The 21,481-nt window shown below is 41.4% G+C and overlaps 1 protein-coding gene across 1 annotated transcript; it reads left to right on the plus strand.

Annotated features, from left to right (window-relative positions):
- Positions 1-2,344: 2,344 nt before the first annotated feature.
- On the plus strand, positions 2,345-4,349 carry LOC6556926 (probable cytochrome P450 12d1 distal, mitochondrial). The gene is made up of 4 exons (XM_001983725.3): positions 2,345-2,533; positions 2,591-2,931; positions 2,991-3,107; positions 3,191-4,349. The coding sequence occupies exons 1-4, from the start codon at positions 2,450-2,452 to the stop codon at positions 4,209-4,211; spliced, it is 1,563 nt and encodes a 520-aa protein (XP_001983761.1). The 5' UTR covers positions 2,345-2,449; the 3' UTR covers positions 4,212-4,349.
- Positions 4,350-21,481: the final 17,132 nt, after the last annotated feature.

A 21,481-nucleotide genomic window follows, 5' to 3' on the forward strand; every position in this document is an offset into this window, starting at 1 on the left:
CAATTGCAATACATTCACATGCACAAAAAGTCAGCAGGTCCAGCAACGATCCAACTTAAAATTGCTATTTAAATTACAAACTTATGGAAGTAACACGATTTTAAGTGAATATTTGTCGACACTATTCACACGGGATTATTTCTTAAAGACGCGATAGGTAATTGTTGCAGGTGCAAATATGCAACGACAGTCGACAGTTTGAATTGGAATTGAGTGGCCAGCGTGAAAGATTTGTCGTGAGGCCAGTTACGAAACGCGATGCTTGAATGATTACGGACCTCTGATGTTAATGAAATTTGTTAAAAATCATTTGCTCAGTTCGGCCAGACATGGCATTCAACCGCTGCTGAGGCTAGGAAATTTTCTCAAAATGGAGGAGAAGTGACCGTGTCGTGTCTGTGAAAGTGCGTGTTTGTGTGTGTGTGTGTGCGGGTGCGCCCCCAAATCGAGACAACGCCATTTTATCCGGCACTTGTCAGAACATTTCCTTTGCGCCCATTTAAACCCAACTCCAAAACCATTTATATGCTCAGGCAGAGCTTCCCCGCTTCGTGAGATTCGCCAGTTTAGGCGCATGCGCTGATCCAGGATTCATTCTCGCTCTCATCCTACTCGTTATCGTCCTCGTCCTCGTCCTCGTCCTCGTTCTTCGTTCTTGGCTTGCAGTTTTAAGGGGGGGGGGGGGGGGGCGCCTGTTATGTTTTTTGCTTTTGTTTTTGCACTTTTGACTTTTGTCTTTGTTGCCATTCTCTGTGTTGTGTTCTTATTGTTGTTGTTGTTGTCGTGTGCTTTTATTTGATTTGTTGTACGTATTTTTGTATTGACAAAGGATGTTTGGCTCGGCGATTCTGTGCTGCAAACAACAACCACACGAACAACATCCCCAAAGAGAATTTTCTCTAGCCATCGAGAATCTATGGCGAGGGCCATGAGTTCTTTCCTTTTTTATGTTTTTTTTTTCTTCTTTCTATTGTCATACAATGTTTTAAATTTATTGATTTTTAATGCCAGAGAGCAAATTAAAGTCTCAGCTTTAATTGTACGCCTGACGAACGCCAACATCCTTGTTGGCAATTTGGTGTAGTTGGCCGTGTTAATGACTGATAAATGTCGGGGCACGCTGCCGACACTTTAAACTTTGGCCAGATGAATTTGGTCTATTAAACGAGCTTGGCTGGATGGCTGGTGGACTGGCTGGCTGGCCAAACTTTAATGTCTAAGCTGAAATGGCTGTCTCGTCTGGCTGGGTCTAGCCAGTCGACTGGATGCCTGCCTGAGTTGACTGCTTGACTGCTTGACTGCCTGTATGCCGTGCCCTTGTTTTCCAAGGGGAAATTCTCTTAAAGTTATAAACGTGAACGTGTTACTCACAATTAGTGCAGGCGTGCTCGGAGCCACTTAGTCGCGAACCAGATTCTTAGTCGCGTTTGCCCCCTCTGGCTGCCTTCCGGGTGGATAATCACCATAATTATGTGTTGGCTACTTTTTTATGATTCATTATCATTGGCGCGGCATATGATGTTTGGCAGCTCAGTTTATTCCCTGCTCATTAGTGTGGTTTGCTGGTTTCTTACTTAGGTACTAACTAAGGAACCTAATAAAAAAAATTTACAAACTTTAGATCTTTTGCTACTCGGGTGGCTGCAAGGCGGAAAATAACTTTTATGACTCTAGTCAATATTATTTTATATTTCTATATATATTTAGGTACCTTTAAAATACTTGGATTTTCAAATTTAAAATAAAAAATAAATGTTTCTTAAGAATATTTTCAGTGCAGTAAGCTTTCATTATCACTTGCAAGTTTGTGGGAGAGAAATATATTCAAACATAGCTAAGAATTGAGCTGACTCACATTCACAAAGCATTTTGTTAGGTATCTCATTGTGACTTGCGTATTTGAAAAATGATTTGATATAATTGTGTTTGCTTTTACATTAGAATTAGTCGACGCGTTAATGCGCTTACAATTATTTATTAATATGCATATTTGCCTAAGGTAGGAAAGATAAGGAGGTAGATATTATATTTACATATCCATTAAAACTTGTTATTCTTTTAGTATACTCTTGTCGAGGGTATTATATTTTTTGATCGTTGATGGAGACTGCGCCGTTTCAGTATATATATGATCAAACTGATCGGGAAATTAAGCCGAGTTTATATAGTTTAATTCTACAAATTATTTTGTATTTGTGAGAAATATATTAATTGAAACCTGGCATATTTAGCAAGACCATTTAATTGTCGGCAAATTCATTCATTCCTCTTCAGTCAATAGATAACAGCTCGTGTTAGAATCGGTTTGTTTTCATTTTGTTCCGAACGTCCACTATCATAGCTCAGTTGACTGTATATAAACGAGTGGAGAGCTCACAAAATAATTCAGTTTGAGCTACGTACTGGTTGAGAACAGTCGATCGGTTGATAGCTAATCACCACTACAATAATGGCCACAACAAAAGTACCACTAGCAGCGCGACAACTTGCGCTGATTGGCGCCAGATCAACACACGTTTCAGCTGCGTTGAATGTAAGCTGTAACTGATAATATTTGTTGAATGAATTGCTGATATGAATCTAATGATAGCCGACTGAGAATGTAAGTAATGCACGGGCCCGTGCATTTAGCGAAGTGCCCCGACCAGGAAAACTGCAATTCTTGCGCGCTTTTCTGCCGGGTGGGGAGTTTCGTAATCTTTCCATAACGGATTTTGCGTTGACCTTGAGGAAGCGGTATGGCGATGTCTTTGTAATACCAGGTTTTTTTGGACGCACGGATTTGGTAGTCACATTCAGTACCAAGGATATCGAGATGGTATTTCGCAATGAGGGAATTTGGCCAGACCGAGGTCTATTCGAATCAGTGGCTTATTTTCGCGAGCACATCAGGCCCGAAGTGTTTGAATCGACGAAGGGACTGGTAGCCACGTGAGTAGTTATCAGTTCACATTAAATAATATAACATCTATATGGAGTAATATTTGTAGGCAAGGCGAGGAGTGGGGCAAACTTCGTTCGGCTTTGAATCCTGTTTTTATGCAACCCAAAGGCCTGAAGATGTACTATAAACCATTGTCGAATATCAACAATGAGTTTATTGAGCGGTATGTTTCCCAAAATGATGGTTCATTTCAATCGAAGAAAATTTAAAAATTGGCAATTAAATTGATATTTCTCTCTCAAATAGCATCAAAGAAATACGTGATCCGAAGACCCTGGAGGTTCCCGGTGACTTTGAGGAGGAAATGGCACGCATGATTTTCGAGTCAATTTCTTTGATTGCCTTCAATTGCGAAATGGGCCTCATACGCAAGCATCGTAACAATCCCGATGCTCTGACGCTATTCAAATCAAGTCGAGATATATTTCGGTTGATCTATCTGCTGGATGTACAGCCCTCAATTTGGAAGTATATATCCACACCGACCTATCGCAAAATGATGCGCATCCAAAACGAGAGTCTAAATGTTTCTCAGCGTTTAGTCGAGGAGGCTCGCTTGGATCTGGAGCGGCGCCGTGCGGCCGGAGAGCAGACCGCCAACAGCAGCATGATGGATCGAATGTTGGACATTGATCCCAAAATAGCGGTAATCATGGGATGGGATATCCTTTTTGCCGGTGTCGATGGAACTCTGATGTTATTGTCTGCGTTGCTTTTGTGCCTCAGCAAGAATCAGGACAAGCAGCACAAACTGCGCGAAGAATTGATGCGAGTGATGCCAACAAAGGAGTCACTACTCAATGAGGCGTCAATGAAGGACATGCCATATTTGCGAGCAGTTATCAAGGAGGCATTGCGCTATTATCCCAATGGACTTGGCACCACGCGCAAGTGCAAACAGGACGTTACCCTTTCGGGCTACAATATACCCCAAGGAACAGATATTTTGGTGGCTTCTAATGCACTGATGACGGACAATGAATACTATCCACAAGCCGATAAGTTCCTGCCCGAGCGTTGGCTGCGTGATGCCGAGACGAACAAGAAGATGCAGATCACTCCTTTCACTTTTCTGCCTTTCGGATTTGGGCCACGCCAGTGCATTGGAAAGCGTATTGTGGATCTGGAAATAGAAACCTCGCTGGCAAAAATCATACGCAATTTCCATGTGGAGTTCAATCACGACGCATCCAAGCCTTTTAAGACGACATTCCTTATGGAGCCAGCCATTAAGTTCCGCTTCAAGTTCACAGATGTGGAGAATTAATTTTAAGCAACAAATCAAAAAACCTGTGGTTTTTTGCTGTACATAAATTGATAAATTGATTAACAAAAATATAGGATTATTTTTTAAAAGAGCTGCTTTAATTCATTACTTATAGTATTATAAACTGTAGAAAATATTGGTTTTTTCTTTTTTAATCTCCAAATACAGAGAGGCTTGAATGGGCATCTTCTGCTATTCAGGTATGGATATTCCCAATATAGATGATGACTTCTTCCATCTTTCACGTGTATTTTTAGTGGTTTATTATTTGTATTTTACCCAAAAATTATGAAGTTGTTTGTGTACACATCGTTTGTCAAAGTGAACAGAATTTCGTTTAATTTTTCACGCCTCGCATTGTGAAGAGACGACGACAGTGGCTGTCATCAGTCTGCTCCCTCTCCTACACAATATGCCAACTAAATTTATGCCACTTTCGACGGCGCATAGCATGCCCGTAGACAAGTCAAGGTTTCTGGGCCTGTTGTGTCTGTCAGGCGACTTCAGCAGACATACACTTGCTGCCGCTAATAACTAAGATTAATTTGGGTCAGTGTGCTCTCTGCTTGCACGCATACTCATATCACCTTCCATTAGTCACTGAAACCGTTGAAACGTGGGTCAAAATTGTATGCTGAGTTTAAATTATTTACTAACTTTTAATCAGATATTGAGAATTTAGTATTTTGTCTGTTTGTATGTGCTTTTTACATTTGAAGAGTGTCGGACTACAGAAATTATCTAGAATATGATACAGATTTTACAGTTGCATATATCATGAATTAGTTTTTTCAAGAGTAAATCATGAACTTCATTGCATAAGCGTCGTACAGTATGTGTGTGTGTGTAGGTGCAAGTGTGTGTGGGTGTTGTTGGTGTTGGTGTTGGTGTCAGGCAGCCGAAGAGCTGAAATTGTTTGGGGTTAATTAAGCGCGACATGTGTGGCATTGTATGCATTTGTGCAGCAACTGTGGCAGCGACTGCGACTGCAACTGTAACTCTAACTGTGACCCCCGGATACACCCTTGTGGGGCACACTCCCGCAAGTGTGAATAGGCTCCAGCAGCTGCGAGTTGGGGCCGCTAAACAATGCCCCAAACATAATAGACAAATTACGCAGCCGCGTCGGTTCATTATTAAGTTGCAATTGTTAGCGCTGATGCATTTATGAAGCTGCAAATGCAACAGTTAGCCCCCAAAAGTGTGCGCATATGTGATGGTAATTTGATTTATGGGCCGAACAGCAACGACCAACAGCAAGTTTGCCAGCCGGGAACCTGTTGAGCTAATCGGGCCAGAAATCAACAAAATAAATACTCAAGCTCTATTCGCATGTATTTCATTTATTTGTGTTGACAGAAAAACGCACTGAAATCGCCAAATAAATAAAATACTTGGCATTACAAATTGTTGCGATTTTTTTCGTATCCACGCATATCCGCATCCCAAAAGGGATTTCAAGCGCGCCACGGGTGTGTCGACAAAAAATAACGCAAAATTATGCGCTGCTGACCAGCGCAAGGACCCTGGTCCTCTGGACGCTAGCAGCGTCCTTGTTGTTATTGCTCGGCCTTAAAAAATAAACAAAATCATTCACCTTAAGGCGTAATAAAAGTTTATGGTTGACAATATATGTGCATAAGGAGGCCGCCACTGCGTGGGAGTCTCGTGTGGTCTGGAAAAACAATAGGACAGCAGAGGGCGGAACTCTCAGTATGCGAACGTTTAACGCTATTAAAGGATTTGCCATTTCGGATATAGTAGAGCTAACGTAAATATTTGCTGCCATTTGGCTGGCTGCGTTTCCAATAACCATTACGGAGTTGCGAAAATTTGCGCACAGCTTCGCACAGCGGGCAAAAACAAATAGTTTTGTACTACACAACAAATACAACACTTCCTTTTGGCACTGTTCCCATTTTATGGGCAGATTTTGACGGGGTGGGAAACCGGGAATCGAATAGACATATCAGCACCGCCTCATGTCTTCCTTCGCCTGTCGCTCAGCGTGTGACTTCTGAGGATCTGCGTCTGCCTTCAATTTACAAGATTTTAAGGCCAGCACGGATTTGGTCTGAAGCCGATTTGTTGTTTAGCTCAGCGAATTCTGCCAACATAGTCCTTTAAATCCTCCCCATTCTCGATGGTGATTATTCCAAATCCTCTCCTAAAAGATTTTACATAATCCTCGTAACACAGCACCGATCCATTCCATTATCTTTTACGGCTTAAACTCTTTTCTTTTAACAAGTTTTTTTTTCGCATAGTAGTTCAGTTTTGTTGGATAAATGCTTTTCCGAATCTTTTCAATCTTTATACAAGCGAAACTGTTTTTAACCAAAATTTATTTAAGTGAATAAACGCAATTTAAAATATTGTAAGTTTTGAAAAAGTCTGTTTGATTTATTTTTACTTTTAAGTCCCGCATTTTAAAGCTTTAGAAGCAACAATGCTGTTTGCAAATGGATCAAGGATATTTACCGGAGGCACTGGCTAGATACTCCTGAGATAAGTAAACAGCACAGAATGCAAACAGTTCAAATCAAATAAAACACACAAAAACGCTGTAAAAAAGCAATGCTCAAACATACGCACACACATGTATGTATATGTATACATATATATATATGTATATACATATATAAGAAGATATACATATATGCACATACACTCAGGCAAGATTCAGCAAACAAGCGTTAGGAACACAAAATGAGCAAGCAACTAACCTAAGGACAACAAAATAAACATTTTGAACTCGACTGCGAATGCGAAAGCGAACGCCCCAAGTGTCCTTGGGGCGCCGCCTGTCGTCTGACTGCTGTTATCCTGACGGGCAGCGCCTGTTTCTTCCACCTCCGCTCTCTTGCCACGCTGTAAAGGCTAAGCGCAAATATTACAAGCATTATATGAATGTCTATGCTTATGTTAGTGTGTGTGTTGGAGTGTGTGTGTGTGTGTCCATGTATTTAGAAGCCAGCAACATGCTGAGCCAACAACAACAACAACAATAATGGCAACAACATCAGCACTGGGTGCTGCCAACAAAAGTGTAGAAAATCCGACCAAGCACAAAAACCGACTCAGCACATTTCGGTACAACCAAACACGCAGTAAACCCCAACATCAGCCCACACAGCAACGACAACAACGACAACAACAAGAACAACAACAATAACAAGAGAAATGGCATCGCTTGGCTCTGGCTCAGGCTCAGCAAGTCATCAGCACATAAAGCTCGAAAGATTATGTAGCCCACGGCGGTGGCAAAGTCCACCAAGCCACCAAACACAGCGGCTACGGAAGTGATGCATGGCCTCTGAATGGGGGTTACGTCGGTTACGGGGGAGGTGGGAGGGTTGGTTGGTTGGTTGGTGGACGGAGTTGGGGTGCTGTGGTATTAGACGACAATAGAGCTTTGGGGTTGGGGTCCTTTTCTGGCTTGCCTTTTTGTGCCTTGTGACGTTTGACGCCATGTTTGATGGATGAAAAAGCCATTCATGTTACCAGCTGGGGCGCAGAGGTTGCCTGTCGCTCAATGTGTGTATGCTGGTCTGTGTGTGTGTGTGTGTGTGTGTGTGTGTATGCAAAGATGGCGCAATAGACGTGAAGTAACCACCGCCTGTGGCGCAACTAAATCCTTTCGGATTTTACCCGCCCAGGCGCTGTATGCTTTAATGCGCATTTTATGAGTGTGTAGGTAAAACGCTAAGCTCGCCTGGATGTCGTTTGCTGCCAGAACGACCACGCTGACTTTAAAGTGCACAAAAACGCTTGTTAAAGTTGCTGTGCACTTGTTTGGTTTTCCTCTTGGCTTTTTTGGCACTGCCAACTGTCGACCTGTCAGCTGCATGCGACCCAAAAGTCAACAGAGAGCAACTATGATGACCCCGAACTCAACCCACCCAAGACCCTAAGCGCAAACTGGGGTTTTGACATTTGGCAAATTTCGTTGCATAAAACGCAGGTGGCCCTGCAACGCCCACCTGCTCCCCTGGCTGTGGGTGTGGCATTAGCATAATTTTGCATAGCAGCAGCCACTTTGAGTCGGTCGCATATTTTTTGTAGGGCGACACTTAAAACTCAAAATGAAGTCACTTCTGTTGCCAGCTTCAGTCCTGGCATGAAAAATGCCCGTATTAATAAATGTGTGGATGTAGATGAGCTCCACCACTCAGCACCACCCCGCATATCCCACTAGCAGTCATTTGGTATTTTTTATTTGCGACTGCTTAGCACGGCAATTTACATTTCAAATTAGCGACTTCATTGCTCAAAATTGTGGAATTACTTTTCATTTTCATTAGATTTGCCAGCGCTACAAGCCCCAAAAAAAAAAACACTTTCGTCCTGTTCTTTGGCTAACAGTTACAGTTCGAGCCCAGTGTCCGTTTTGACTGCGCTGCGCTTTTGCTATGCTAATAAATTAATATAAATTCAAATTTGTTTGCCAACTGCTGGCGGACGCGGCTGCCAAAGTGTTATGTTTGTGTCAAAAAAGGCCAACATTTTTCTAAATGGCTGCCAAAGTTTCATAAAAATCGCCAATGAAACAGTCCCCCAAGAAAAATGCCACAACTACAGTGTTGCCCCAACCACAGCGACACACAAGTGTTGGCTGCTTGAATATTCAATGGCTATTTCCGCAATTCGACTCAAGTCCCACTTTGGAGCAGTCAAAACGCTTCATGGGTAAGTGAAGTGTTTTAATAAGGAAGAGTGTTGATGGGGGACAGCCATAGAATCAGCAGCTCCTCAATAGTTACAATTTTAAATTGTTGTCACGTTACTTAACGATATGAAATATTTAAAAAGATGTGCAGAATTTTGGTAGCTTTTATATTTGTACTTTAAGCCCGTGTACTTATAACTAACGCAATGAAGGTTATAAATACCAGATGAATTCTTTTAATTGTGGCTTATTCATTTTTTAAGTCATATCTAATTCGTCTACCATAAAACTCTGATAAAAAAATCATAACAAAACAATCTGCATTTGTACTGCAGGGTATTCAAATCAAGTAAGGGCTGCTGACTGCCTCGCTGCTGTCGCTGCCTGCGTCGGCTGCTGGGCCAACGCATATAAGGAAAAAATGTATGCGCATTGCTCGAGTATGCGAAGAATTCGACGATGCCTGCATGCATGAGGTATGAGGGTCCTGCCGAGCCAGACGTACATACAACCTATACCCTTGGGATAATTTTGAGCATATTCCGCACCCTGTGTCCCGTTAGCTGATGGCAGCGAGCAACCCTTGCCAACGGGGCGGAACGGGGCATTAGCCACGCGCATTTAGCCAGCAATCATTTAACAATTTACAAATCGATGTTTAAACGGCGCTTGAACGGTCCGTTGAGCCAAGTTACCGCATCTGCATTAAAACTTTGGCTTTAACGTTAATGTCCTGCCGAAAAGCACACAAAGCTGTGCGTGTCGGCATTTAGTGGATGTATCCCTCAAGGATACAGACAGGGGCCAGTGCGGAGGCGAAGGAGATGGAGAAGGAGAAGGCATTCGCCAGTAACCGTTAATGCCCGCCCGACTGTCATAACAATAACGGCATTTTTAGCACCTCATTAAAAAAGAGTTCATATCCGAACAGTTTGACTGAGTTGCCTGTTTGACTGTTGTACTTATTTTTGCTTTTATTCTGTCGGTCCTCTCACTCCCTCTCTCTCCGCCTGCTCAATAAAATCGCTGCTAATGCCGTTCCTTGTTCCATTCAGCCATTCCAATTTGATGGGCTTATCAATTTTTACAACAATATTTATTTGTATATTTGAGTTGAGCCATTGCTGTAATGGGAGTATTAAATTTAACCCAGTAATGGCCAGGCGTTGACTTTGCCCTTAAATCGTAAATGTGGTCGAACTTAATCGATTTATGGCCAAAGGACAGGGCTATAAAACCCAGCTCAAATGATAGGATTAGGGTCTGATCCTCTCCTGACGAGAGATAACTTAAAATTGTTGCGATAAGCTGCTGATAATGGCATCAGGCAGTTAGTTGAACTTATGATTAAATCGATGACTATTTTTTGCTATAATACTAATATTATTATTTAATTAACTTTCGTATGAACAAGCTGTCAATGTTGATCTGAACTCGTAAAATAAAGAAAAGCTGAAATCATTTTGAAAATCCTTTTCTTCGTCTTAAAAAATGATTGCGATTATTCCATAGCATATTCACAAGATAAATCATTTGTTTGAAATCTGCATAGCAAACTTTACACAATCAAGAATGAATGGTCTGCCATATCCCTCACTTTCCTACATATTTCCAACGGTCTGTGGACGACCATTTAGGCTACATGAAACGCTTTGGACGATATAAACAAAGAAGAGAGCTGTGCTGTGGAGCTTTTGCTGTCTTTAACTTTGACTTTATTGTGACAGTTAAAAGCGAAAATAATAGCAGTTAAAATCCCATAAAATGCGTCTTAATCATAAAAATGCGATTATAAAAATGGACGAGCCAGAGCAGCAACAAGGCAGAGCCAAAAGCAAAAGCAAAGCCAAAGGCAAAGGCAACAAGACGATGGTGAACTCTTTTTGCCCGCTCTGCCCGCAGCTTCATTTGGCTCCATTTGGCTCCATTTGGCTGTTGTTGCTGTTTGTTGCCTTTTTGCTTTTATGAGCTGTGCGCTTATGGGTGCCTCGACTTTATTGCAGTTTAGCTCAGATGATAGTCAGCGGCTGGACTTGGGTAAAGATGTGACATTTGTAATTGTTTATCATGCTGCGCGGCCTGGATTGTGCATGCTTTAAACAGAATACAATCCCCGCCACCACATCAACCTCTCTCCATCAACCCCTATGAGTATATATATATATAAATATATATATATTTTTTTATTAATTGTGCGCGTTTTTGTTTCACACCAAAAACCTTTGCAACTGTTGTGCGCAAATCCTATAAATTTTTTACTACTTATTTACGCTGCTAAGGCACATTTAGCCATGTCAAGCAATCGCATGGCCGTGATCGTAAAAGCAGAACAGAGTACCGCGCCCCCAAAAACCATCCACCCACAGTTCGACATCGACATCGACACCGACACCGACACCAAATGCCGGCCGTTGTCACTGGGTGCCAGGCCAGGCTAGGACGATTGGGGTTCAGGGTCTTGTGCCTTTTGGGGTGAGCAGTTTTATTTTTGTGAAATTTCATCACGTTTTTATGTTGTGACCACGTGACGCCAGTCGCCGTGACTCCTCCGACTCTGAATTTGCCACAGTAAGGTCCAGAGACCCAATCTCAACTGCGTCCTTATGCCATGGTCCTTGCACTGGCCAAGGAAAACGGACGCACACGAACACACAACTAAGCAAGCCGAGTACCTGCACCTGCTGGCATCCCAGCAGTTGGTCGGGGCACGTAGAAAATAGAAATGACGATGGAGAACGGAGAACGGTGAACGATGAACAGTGAACAGTGAATGGAGAGTGGGTGATGGAAATGGAAATGGAGCAAATGTCCGTTGGTGGCGCCAGTCAAAGTGTCAGTGTGTAAGCTAGTAGCATTTACCTAGATTGTGCCTGTAAACGGATTTGCAAGGACTAAATGCACATACATACATACATTACATATTTGTACACATACACAGGCTGCTCGCACTTGAGGCTCGCTATACAAGGTGCCATTTAAGCAGGAAAGGCTTTAACAATTCAATTCGTTTGATTATTCTGCACGTAATTCACATCTAATCTCGAATACTATATTATGGATTGCGGCCAAGTAATAAATCCTTGTTTTACTCTAGTTTTTTTATTCGTAATTATTTTTGGGTATTGCTTTTGGGGGCACTTGCTTTTTGGTCTAAGTAAATAAGTAAGTATGTACTTGCTTTACAAATTTTATTCAAATTGGATTCATGTTTTGTATTTTGTGTTTTCATGTTTTTAGTTTACTAATTTCTTGACAATTTGTGCTTCTAATTTTAGTCAAATTGTTTTATAAGAGATATAAGAATGAATTATTCTTCTTTCCTTTCTATTGGAACTGGATTTGGATTTCAAATTTTACAAATACTTATTGTTGTACATATTGCTGGTGGATGTTTTCTGAAAGTAGGAAGAGACTCCACCGCCTGGCAACAGAACCAGAACCAGTACCTCCAAGTTTCAAACAATTGAATGGAAAGGAAAATAAAAACTAAGCAGCCAATGCTCGTTACAATATTTTCAGTGGGGTGCTGGCAATACTCCCAACCTAGGCAGGAACTACGGATGCGTCCCTTCAATATGTTTTCATCGAACTCCGGCATGGCAGCAGCTGTTGCGCAAGAGCAAGTCAAAAAATGAAAAAAAGAATATGCGTCGGAACAGTTGTTATAAGCTTAAATTGCCAGAGTTTATGTGCAGAATGTCAAAGCTCGTGAAAATGTTCAATAGAGGGGCCGACGCTATTTTCAAGGAATTAGATCCTGCGTGCTACAGAGACCTTGAACATACTTGTCCAGACACACAAGGGATGCTGGTGTCACAAGGTGAGTAGGTAGTGTCCATTAAATGGACTGTGTGTTGGTTCCAAGCCATGGAGACGATGCTCTCATTCCTCTAACCCTATGTGGCCAACAATACAGCGTTGTCCTGGCTACCGACCCAACAAACGAAGCCTTGTTTGAGTATTTGGGGTGAACAGTGGCCACATCGATGTCCGTCGACAGCAGTGCGAATGGCACTTTTAACAACATTCTTCTATTTGACCACACAACGTGCAATTGGCAACAGCTACAGCGCCATTGATGTATTTTATGCACTTCCATTTCATGGTCAGTTGCCGTTATGGTTTTCGGTCGACAGAGCCAGCGACATGTGTGCTCGATGACAATGTCGGGGACACGTTCCACGACCAGAGGATGAGACAATTTCATATGTCTGCCCTTAAGCAAAGCATGTTGATCTGTAATTTTGAAAGTTGCAACAAATTTGGATCTGCTTCTTGCTTCTGGTTTCAGTGCTTATAAGTATACATTTTAACCTGATCGTTTCGCGTAAATTCCCTATGCTCGTAAACAATTTATTCGCCGGCTTTCCAAATATTTGATGTTTGTTATTTGCTATTTGCTAGCAACGTAAGTCAACAACCAAAAAAAAAAAAGGCACACGACTTTGTATAAGCGCTGAAAGTATGTAGACTATTTGCAAACATCCAACACAGATACAGCCACACACACATTCACATGGTAGATAAATCTATAGAACATGCAAAAACTAATTTTCCATCAGGCAAAATAAAATGCCAGAGAACAACAACGGAGCTTCCTGGCAAAAGCCAACGATAATTTTAGCGCGTTTTTTGCCCGCTGCATTCAATGGCTTTTGTAAATGCGCAAATTTTGTAACAAACAATATACATATAAATATATATTGATACATTGATGCATGCGTACAGGCAATAAATACATACAGACTGACAAACATGGCTGGCAGCGGTCTGTAGGCTTTGATACGATGCTGGGATGCGGATGCAGATGCGCCTTTTATAAAACACATATTTGAGTCTATTAAAAATGCTTTTAAAATGCTTTCTGTGGTTTTATGGTTAAATTGTAAAATTCAAATAAAATTGATTTTTGCCCAGTTAACTCATCAATAGGGCTTTAGAGTGAACAGTCATGTCTGATTACACTTCAACTGAACATGGCTGATTTTTAAAAATGCCAAAAATGAGTATGCTCATCAGTGGTAGCATCCACACTGGTAAGTGAAGTGCTGTTCTAAATTCCAGTACATCCCGAATATAATTCCTATAGTTTTGTTGATTAAAGTATGAAGCATGTATAAATTATAAAATTTGTTAACGCTGCAACTAAATTTTAAAGTGGGATTTTAGGTTGGAATTTATTTTAATATTGTATCCCAAGTACGCCACCTAAGTTTTCAATTTTTCACTGTCATAACTTCGTCAAAAACTTTACCGGGTTTCGAAAGCAATACCTCTTTAAGAGTGCTCAGACATCTAGATTTATATAGTATTACAATTTGAAGAGATGTAACCATTTCTGCAATAATAAATTACTTTTATGAATAGATGAAAAATTTTAGCACTACCATAATTTTAACAATACCATATTTAATACTAATATTTAATGCTATATTTAAATCTTTTTCGTGGTCGAAAAACCGACGTCTATTGTGCGAAAATACATGTCTAGTGGATTTTTCTTTATTTTTTTTTCAATTTGGTTATTACGTATAGAATAATAACAAACAATGCTGAAGCAAATAAATCGTTTCGAAGCTCTCCAGCTAGTTCAACTTATCCCATGACTTGAGTTTCGCCATGTCAGACTGCCGACAGGAAAGCCAATGGTAGAGAGCAGAAGTCGAAGACGATTGCTCAGTCGGGCGGGGACCTCGAATGAAACATGCAACGTAATTTCCATGTGGGTAACCAGCAATTTCTGGCATGTAACATTTTTCAACATCAACAACTCCAACAATATGGCGGCGTTACACCACTCCACACCATACCATACCACACACACACACCCACAGACACAGACAGAATTCTATAACCTTTGCTCTTGCAACGAGAAATGGGTATGGGATGGGTGGCGCAGTCAAGCGCAAGGACTACAAGAAAAATTGTAAGTGAAGCGAATAAAATATTATTTTCTAATGCTCGCAGACATACAAAGCTGACGAGCGGCAGTTAAGCAGGCAAAATGGTTGAAAACTGCACAAGAGTAGCGCAAACCAGAATGTGAACAAAATCAAGAAAAATTGTTTAGTGCAGCTGGAAAATGTAGCAGCAACTGTCTGCTGTTCGCGGGCTACTTGGTCTTAATCTTAATCCATCTTAGTCTAGTCAGCGAGGACTGCTTCTTGCCAACGACTAGGACATTGAAATTTTACCCAGAAGAGAGCAGAAATGTAAACAAAAAAAAAAAAGAAAAAAACCAAATTATTGTGCAGCATTTGTTCGCATCTTTTTGTTTAAGGCGCTTCCAATTTTCTGCTTCTTTTCTTTTGTGTGTGGGTTGTGCTCATGGGAAAAGCGCCTTAAGTTATGCTGCCATTTTTTCATTTCTTCTATTTCGTAGAATATTCTTTGTAATAATGTTGCCTTGCAGCAAACGCGCGAGCTGCTAAATGAAATGAATTGTGAAAAATGTGCTTGAGCCCGTTTTGGGGTCGATGGTACGTGGTTCGGTGGCTCTGGTGGCTCTGGTGGCAATGGTGCCTCTGGTGACTTTTGGACTGGCCGCTTTCGAACTCAATTACATAAGCGCAGCGTACACACAGTTTGGCAGTTTGTAATTTTCAGCAAATGGCAAGTCAGTCACATTGCCAGCGGTGCCCCCACCGGAGGGTCGCTGTCCTGGTCTGTGAGTCACGACCATGCCACCCCCGCTACTCCAAAATCACGTAAAATGTCAAATTGGTGAACGTCAAGAAAATGGCGCGTTTGTTTTGTCATTCCAGCTTTCTTACCATTTCTCCTTATCTACTATTTTAACGCGCAAATATTTTTTTATACCCCGTAGTCCATAAAATTCGTAGAAAAGGGTATAACACGCTTGTGCAAAAGTATATAAAGGACAGAGTTATCTGAAAATAGTTACGCGAATTAAGTTCGTAAGGTTTTTGCATTAATTCTAGATAATTGTCACCCTACAATTTCTATACTCAACATTTATAAAAATGAATTGGTGAACTTATTCAGACCTACAAATGTACTTTAAATTGCTGAATATGATCTTTATGTAGAGAATTCTGTTGCCAGGGTATCTGTTGGAGGGGCAACTGCAACTAGTCAATGCTGACTTGCTTTCTACTCGTTCTGTGTAAGCCCCGGTGAAATTTCGTCCCGTTCCGCACATCTTCTGTTCCGCTTTCAGCATTCAAAGCACACAGCAAAAATGCCAACAATCCAAAGTTGAGTTTTCTTTGGAATTTGTTGGCGTTTTCTTTTTTTCGTTTTTATATTTTTTTCTCGATTTCTTTTTTTTGTTGTTTTTTGACATCTCTGCTGGGGAGGCAACATGCGCGCGCCACATTGACAATTGCTTATTTGTGTCTACGGGTGTGGGTGTGTGTGTGTGTGTATGTGTGTGTGTGAGTGTGTGGGTGGTTGCTTGTACGTGGGGGTGGCACTGCCACAGTTAACATGTAACTTCAACGTCAAGTCAAACTGATGTTGTCGTCGTCGTCGTCGCCATTTTGTTTTTAGCCTGCCTCTTTTTTCATGGCTGCTGCTTTTGGCCGCCTTTGTTTGAGCGTATTTCTGCCTCGTCTCTGTCTTGTCTCTGTCTTGTCTCCGGCTGTGGCCGTTTTGTATGTTTGTTAAGTTGCGCAGCGCTACGCATTCCGTTGGTATTTCACCATTAATACTTGTCTACTTAACGGTAAATTACAGACATTAAATGCACGCACACACAGCAAGACAAATGCGTGAGCGTCAGCGTGTGTGTGTGTGTGTGTCTGTGTATGCACATATCTTTCAGTGTATTGTACGCTTGTCAAGCATCCTCAACTGTGTGTGTGTGTGTGTGTGCTTATTTGTTGTCAGTACGCGTCAAACATTTGAAAACATTTATTTTTGCCCTTCTATATAAGGTTACATTTCTCGTACATTCGTCGCACACACTGACAGCTCCTTTGAGCCAGTTTACGAGTACTTTTTTCTTGGGGCCTCCGCAGTTTGGTTTCTATTGCTGGTTATTGTCTTGATGTTGGAGCATTCAAGATAAATGAGGGCAGCGTCTCAGTCTTCACTTATTCGACAATAAGCTTCTGGCACTATATATTAGCAGACAACACTGCACTCAATTGGATTCAGTACGAGTGCCCCATTTTCAAACTGCGATTTTATTCTGATATTGGCTTGCGTTCTTTCCCAACTCTGTACATTTCTATAATAAAAAAAGCAAGCAATTTAGAAATGTTAGTCACTGTTTTCGCTCATTGATGATTGAATTTTAAACTAAACCGGATTTCTATATTTTCAAATCAGACAAAATTGTTCAAGCTTTAAGAGCACAGTCTCAAGGTATTTTAGTAAGCGAGAACATGTTTTCAACGACACAGCTAAATACACAGGCTGCCATTTCCTTTGTATTTAATTTCTATTTCAATAAAAGTAAAACAATACCTAAAATCAAACACACAAAGCAAGTGAAAGGTGATGCAGGTTACGCCAAAATGGGGCGGATTCAAGGCGGCAGTTGAGCAAAGGAGGGGATGGGGTTGGGTTGGGGCGCACAACTTGCGAAATACTTTTGTGTAACTTTGGCTGAAAACTTTATTTTGTGTATTATATATCCTGTTAACAATATACTTCAGTTTTTCTGCCGTTGCTGCCACCGCTTCAAAGGCAGGCAGAGCCAGAATAACAAAAGCCAAGAGTCACTTAGCAGCTCGTATATGTACATATATATACATGTATATATATATATATGTATATGTATATGTGTGTGTGTGGGTTAGTATTGGTATGCGTGGGAGTGTGTGAGTGCGGTTTCCGTTAGCCAACAGTCTTAGTAGGTTTGTCTCATGCTGAGCACTCGAACTGAGCTGCTTGAGCTTTTCTTTTGTTTAAATTTTGGTTTGTGTCAGCAACCACACGAACGTACGCACACACATGAGCACACACACACTAACTAACACATATGCAGCCGGTACACAAAGCCAAATTGTTTTAAAAGAAAGTCAAAAGTCTTCCACACCAGGCAAACAAACAGTGGGCTCTGTGGCTCTGAAATAGGCAACCGGGCGCTGCTCGGTCGGTTGGGACAAAAGTTGTTCAAACTAAACAAGTCATGCACATTTCAATTCCCTAGATGCCACACACACACAACGGGTATATGCATACGAATTGCAGACGGATAAAGATATAAACCCATAATAGTTGTTTAATTCATTTCCAGTCAATAGCGCCAGATATTAAACTTCAGAGCTCTACAGAAATGAGTTCGTCCAATAATTAGTATCGTAACTTTCTCTGCATTGAGTATAATATTCGTTTTCTTTTTCATTAATTTATTGAGTGTTTTATCAGTCTTCTAACGTTCAACAACAAAGTCTATCGAATGTAGAATCCAAGAATTCCATTCTTCATGACAATCATTTACGCCTACTAATTTGAATGAAATGTAAATTAATTTATAAGAATTAGCGCGGTCTAAGGAGGGTATTTTATATGCTTATCGTCATCATATGTCTATTATATGGTATAGTGTATATACTTTACACATCCGTTTCCGGCAAAGCGCAGCACACATATCTAGCACAAACAGAGACAGACTTATCCACGAATGTGCTCAAATACAATTCGCATTCGTGTGAAAAGCTGCCTGTTCGTGTCACGCTCTTGTCATTTACAAGTTTCCTGAGGAAATTTGCATTAGAGCCTCGCGAGCAATTCACTTGGGGCTCACGGGACTAAGCGAAGGGATGCTGCTCCATGAATAAATTTGTAAAACTTATAAGGTGTAAATAAGTTAAGGGAGTCGAGTGCAAAAGCCTCGTTTTAGGAGCAGCACAAATCACTGGCTTGGCAGGCCATAAATACGAAATTGACACTATTACATGGATTCAGACGCCCATTCCCCGCCCACCTCAGCGACAACTATATCTTTTATGGGCTGCGAGGCGCGTGTCCGCCTTTAATGGACACCTTTCAGATTAATTGCCGTCGGCGCTGGCAGCGTTGGCCGCCACATGAACCGCAAAAAGAACAAAGCATTAAAGCAGGACTTGGATTGTTGGGTTGGGGGTTGGTAGGATTGGTCTTAGTCCTGGTGTTTAACCAGCCGAAGTCACGTGTCAAATAAAATGTCAACAAAACAATTGAGTTATTTATTTGGCAATGGCGCAGAAGAAGCAGCCCAGTCAGCCTGGTGAGGCGTTTAATTTGAGCAGCTTCGCTCGCTCGGATGGAGGAGCGTGTGCCGAGTATTTAAAAATCCATTGGCGGTCACTTGGCTAATGCCAGGGAGTTACTTTGTCAGTCACCGTCACCGGCTCAAGTGTTGAGTTCATTGCAATGCAAGACGTACGCCGGACAACAATCCCAATCCCACCCCAACCACATATCCGCTTCGGGGGCCCAAACAACAGACACGTGCCCAGTACTTTGTGTGTCCTTGCTGTGTGTGGGCTGCCTTGGCAACTAGAAAATCATTTAGCGGCAGCATCGGGATTAGCTGATGACACGCGTGTCGTAGGTTAGCGCCCAGGACCAAGTAATGCTCAAAGCCCGAGCTGCTCAATTGAAATGAAAATGATATTTGCACAGGCCTAGCCGCTGGCAGAGGCATAGATTCAGACGGTGACAGAGCTGGAGAAGGGGGTGTGTATGTGTGTATGTGTGTGTGTTTAGGGGATGGGGACAATTGACAGCCGCTGTGTACGCTATGCGCATCCTTTTTGGCTTTCGCTGCTAAGCAAACACAAATAAAGACCTTTGATGTGAATTTATTGGCAATGGCCAGAAACTACAAGGTAGCAGCGGGTGCAAAAGCAGTGCTTGCTGCTGGGGAGGAGGAGTGGAGGAGTGCAAGTCAGAAGCGTTCAGGCAAGGAGGCGTGAGAAAGGTCTTCGTGGAAATTTGCACAACAAATGTGTGTATGAATTTGGTTGTGCATAAATGCATAAATAAAGCAAGAGTGTGTGAATGGACATTGAATATGAAATAATTTATGCATTTGTATGCGCATAATAAATAAATGTTAAATGCATACATATAAATTCATATATACAACAATATACACTGGGAAAATGAAAAAGCAACTGAATTTCAATTCCATCATTAAATGATTTTAATTAATAATGTATATAAAACTTATAAGCTGAAAGTGGGACAAGTGTGAAGCTAGATTTTGTGTTGGATATTTTTTGACTCACTAAAAAAATATTGCATCTCTCAGTGTATATATATAGCTTAACAATATAAGTATGCTTTTGTAATGGCTTTCATTTAAAATACATTTATACTTATAGTTGTTGCCAGCGTCATCGTCAACGACATAAAAACCTCAATGTCACTCGCCTGCCTGCCACGTGGAAATTATGAACAGCAGCAGTCGACAATGTCACACGATGTCATAAAATGAAATGTGGAAAGCACAAATGAAATTGGCTGCAAGTCCAAGTGATGGTGGCATACCACAGCAGTCCATTCATCCCGACGCCAGCCACCGGCATAAATTATGTAAATGCAAACCAAACCACCCAACGCCCCTCTCTGTTCCTGCTCAATCTTAAGCTCAATACCAATACCAGAAATGGTAGCTGTATAGCCGGATAGTGTACACTGTGCACACAGTTTGGTTTTGGGCTTTGGCCCATTAGGCCCACCACACTCTGGAGAAACTTCAACAGTATGTTGCAAGCAATCTACAAAACCCTACTCCGTATCTCGACCCACTCTCCTCAACAAAAAAAAGGTCAACATTTTACGGTTGATTAAAGTACGCTGTGTGCTGTGTTTCTGTGGCTCCGGGCGGGGCTAACGGGTCAGTTTGCCGGGCTCCCAAATTGTTTAAATATTTAATGAAGTGCATAAAAATAATTTACAAAAATATTTCATGCATTTTCGGTCGAACAAAAACAAAAAAATGGTTGAAGCACGCATTTTGTTTCGCCTACTTTTTATATTACTCTCGCTCATACGTATTTGTATATGTATTGCGTGTTTGTGTAAGTATTTTTGTCAAAATATTTTTTGTACCATTTATTTGCAAAAACCGCCAAAAGGCAATTTGTGCATATTTGTTAATGGAAATTGTTAAAATGGCTTAAAGCATTTGCCCAAATGGACTGCCTGTCTGCGTGGCTGGCTAAAAGTCAGCCTAATTGAGTGAGTTGGGGAAACACAAAACGAAACAAAAAAGGACACTGACCAAAATCCATGCAAGCTGCTTTTTATTTTTTTTTTTTGTTGTATATATATATATTTATTTATATTTACCGCCTGACCTCTGGCTGGACTTCGCCTTTCCTTAGTCTACAGCAAAGTCTGGTTCCTTTTAATAAAACAAAAAATATTTCAATTATTTTTGGCTAAGCCTTTGCGGACCAAGGTGTTAATTTGGCTAATTTCATTGCGGGCACAAATATTTGAGATTATTTCATATAAAACAATTTGCGGCCAAAAAAACTTTAGCCCAAAAACCAACCCCAGTACCGATGCCGACGCCGATCCCGAACCTGACCCGCACCCGGAGCGCTACATAATCTTACACACGAGTACATGAACGTGTGACAGATTGTCCCAACCCCCTCTGGCCAACTGAGGGGTGGTCGGTAAAAAGCGTAGC

Source organism: Drosophila grimshawi, unplaced genomic scaffold, assembly GCF_018153295.1.
Source record: "Drosophila grimshawi isolate 15287-2541.00 unplaced genomic scaffold, ASM1815329v1 contig_44, whole genome shotgun sequence".
Taxonomy (NCBI): domain Eukaryota; kingdom Metazoa; phylum Arthropoda; class Insecta; order Diptera; family Drosophilidae; genus Drosophila; species Drosophila grimshawi.

Bases quoted from the DNA above. Each gene is read 5' to 3' on its own strand.
- LOC6556926 (XM_001983725.3), top strand. From the start codon at position 2,450: ATGGCCACAACAAAAGTACCACTAGCAGCGCGACAACTTGCGCTGATT. The intron at 2,932-2,990 runs GTGAGTAGTTAT...TAATATTTGTAG, and splicing joins ACGAAGGGACTGGTAGCCAC to GCAAGGCGAGGAGTGGGGCA. The intron at 3,108-3,190 runs GTATGTTTCCCA...TCTCTCAAATAG, and splicing joins AACAATGAGTTTATTGAGCG to CATCAAAGAAATACGTGATC.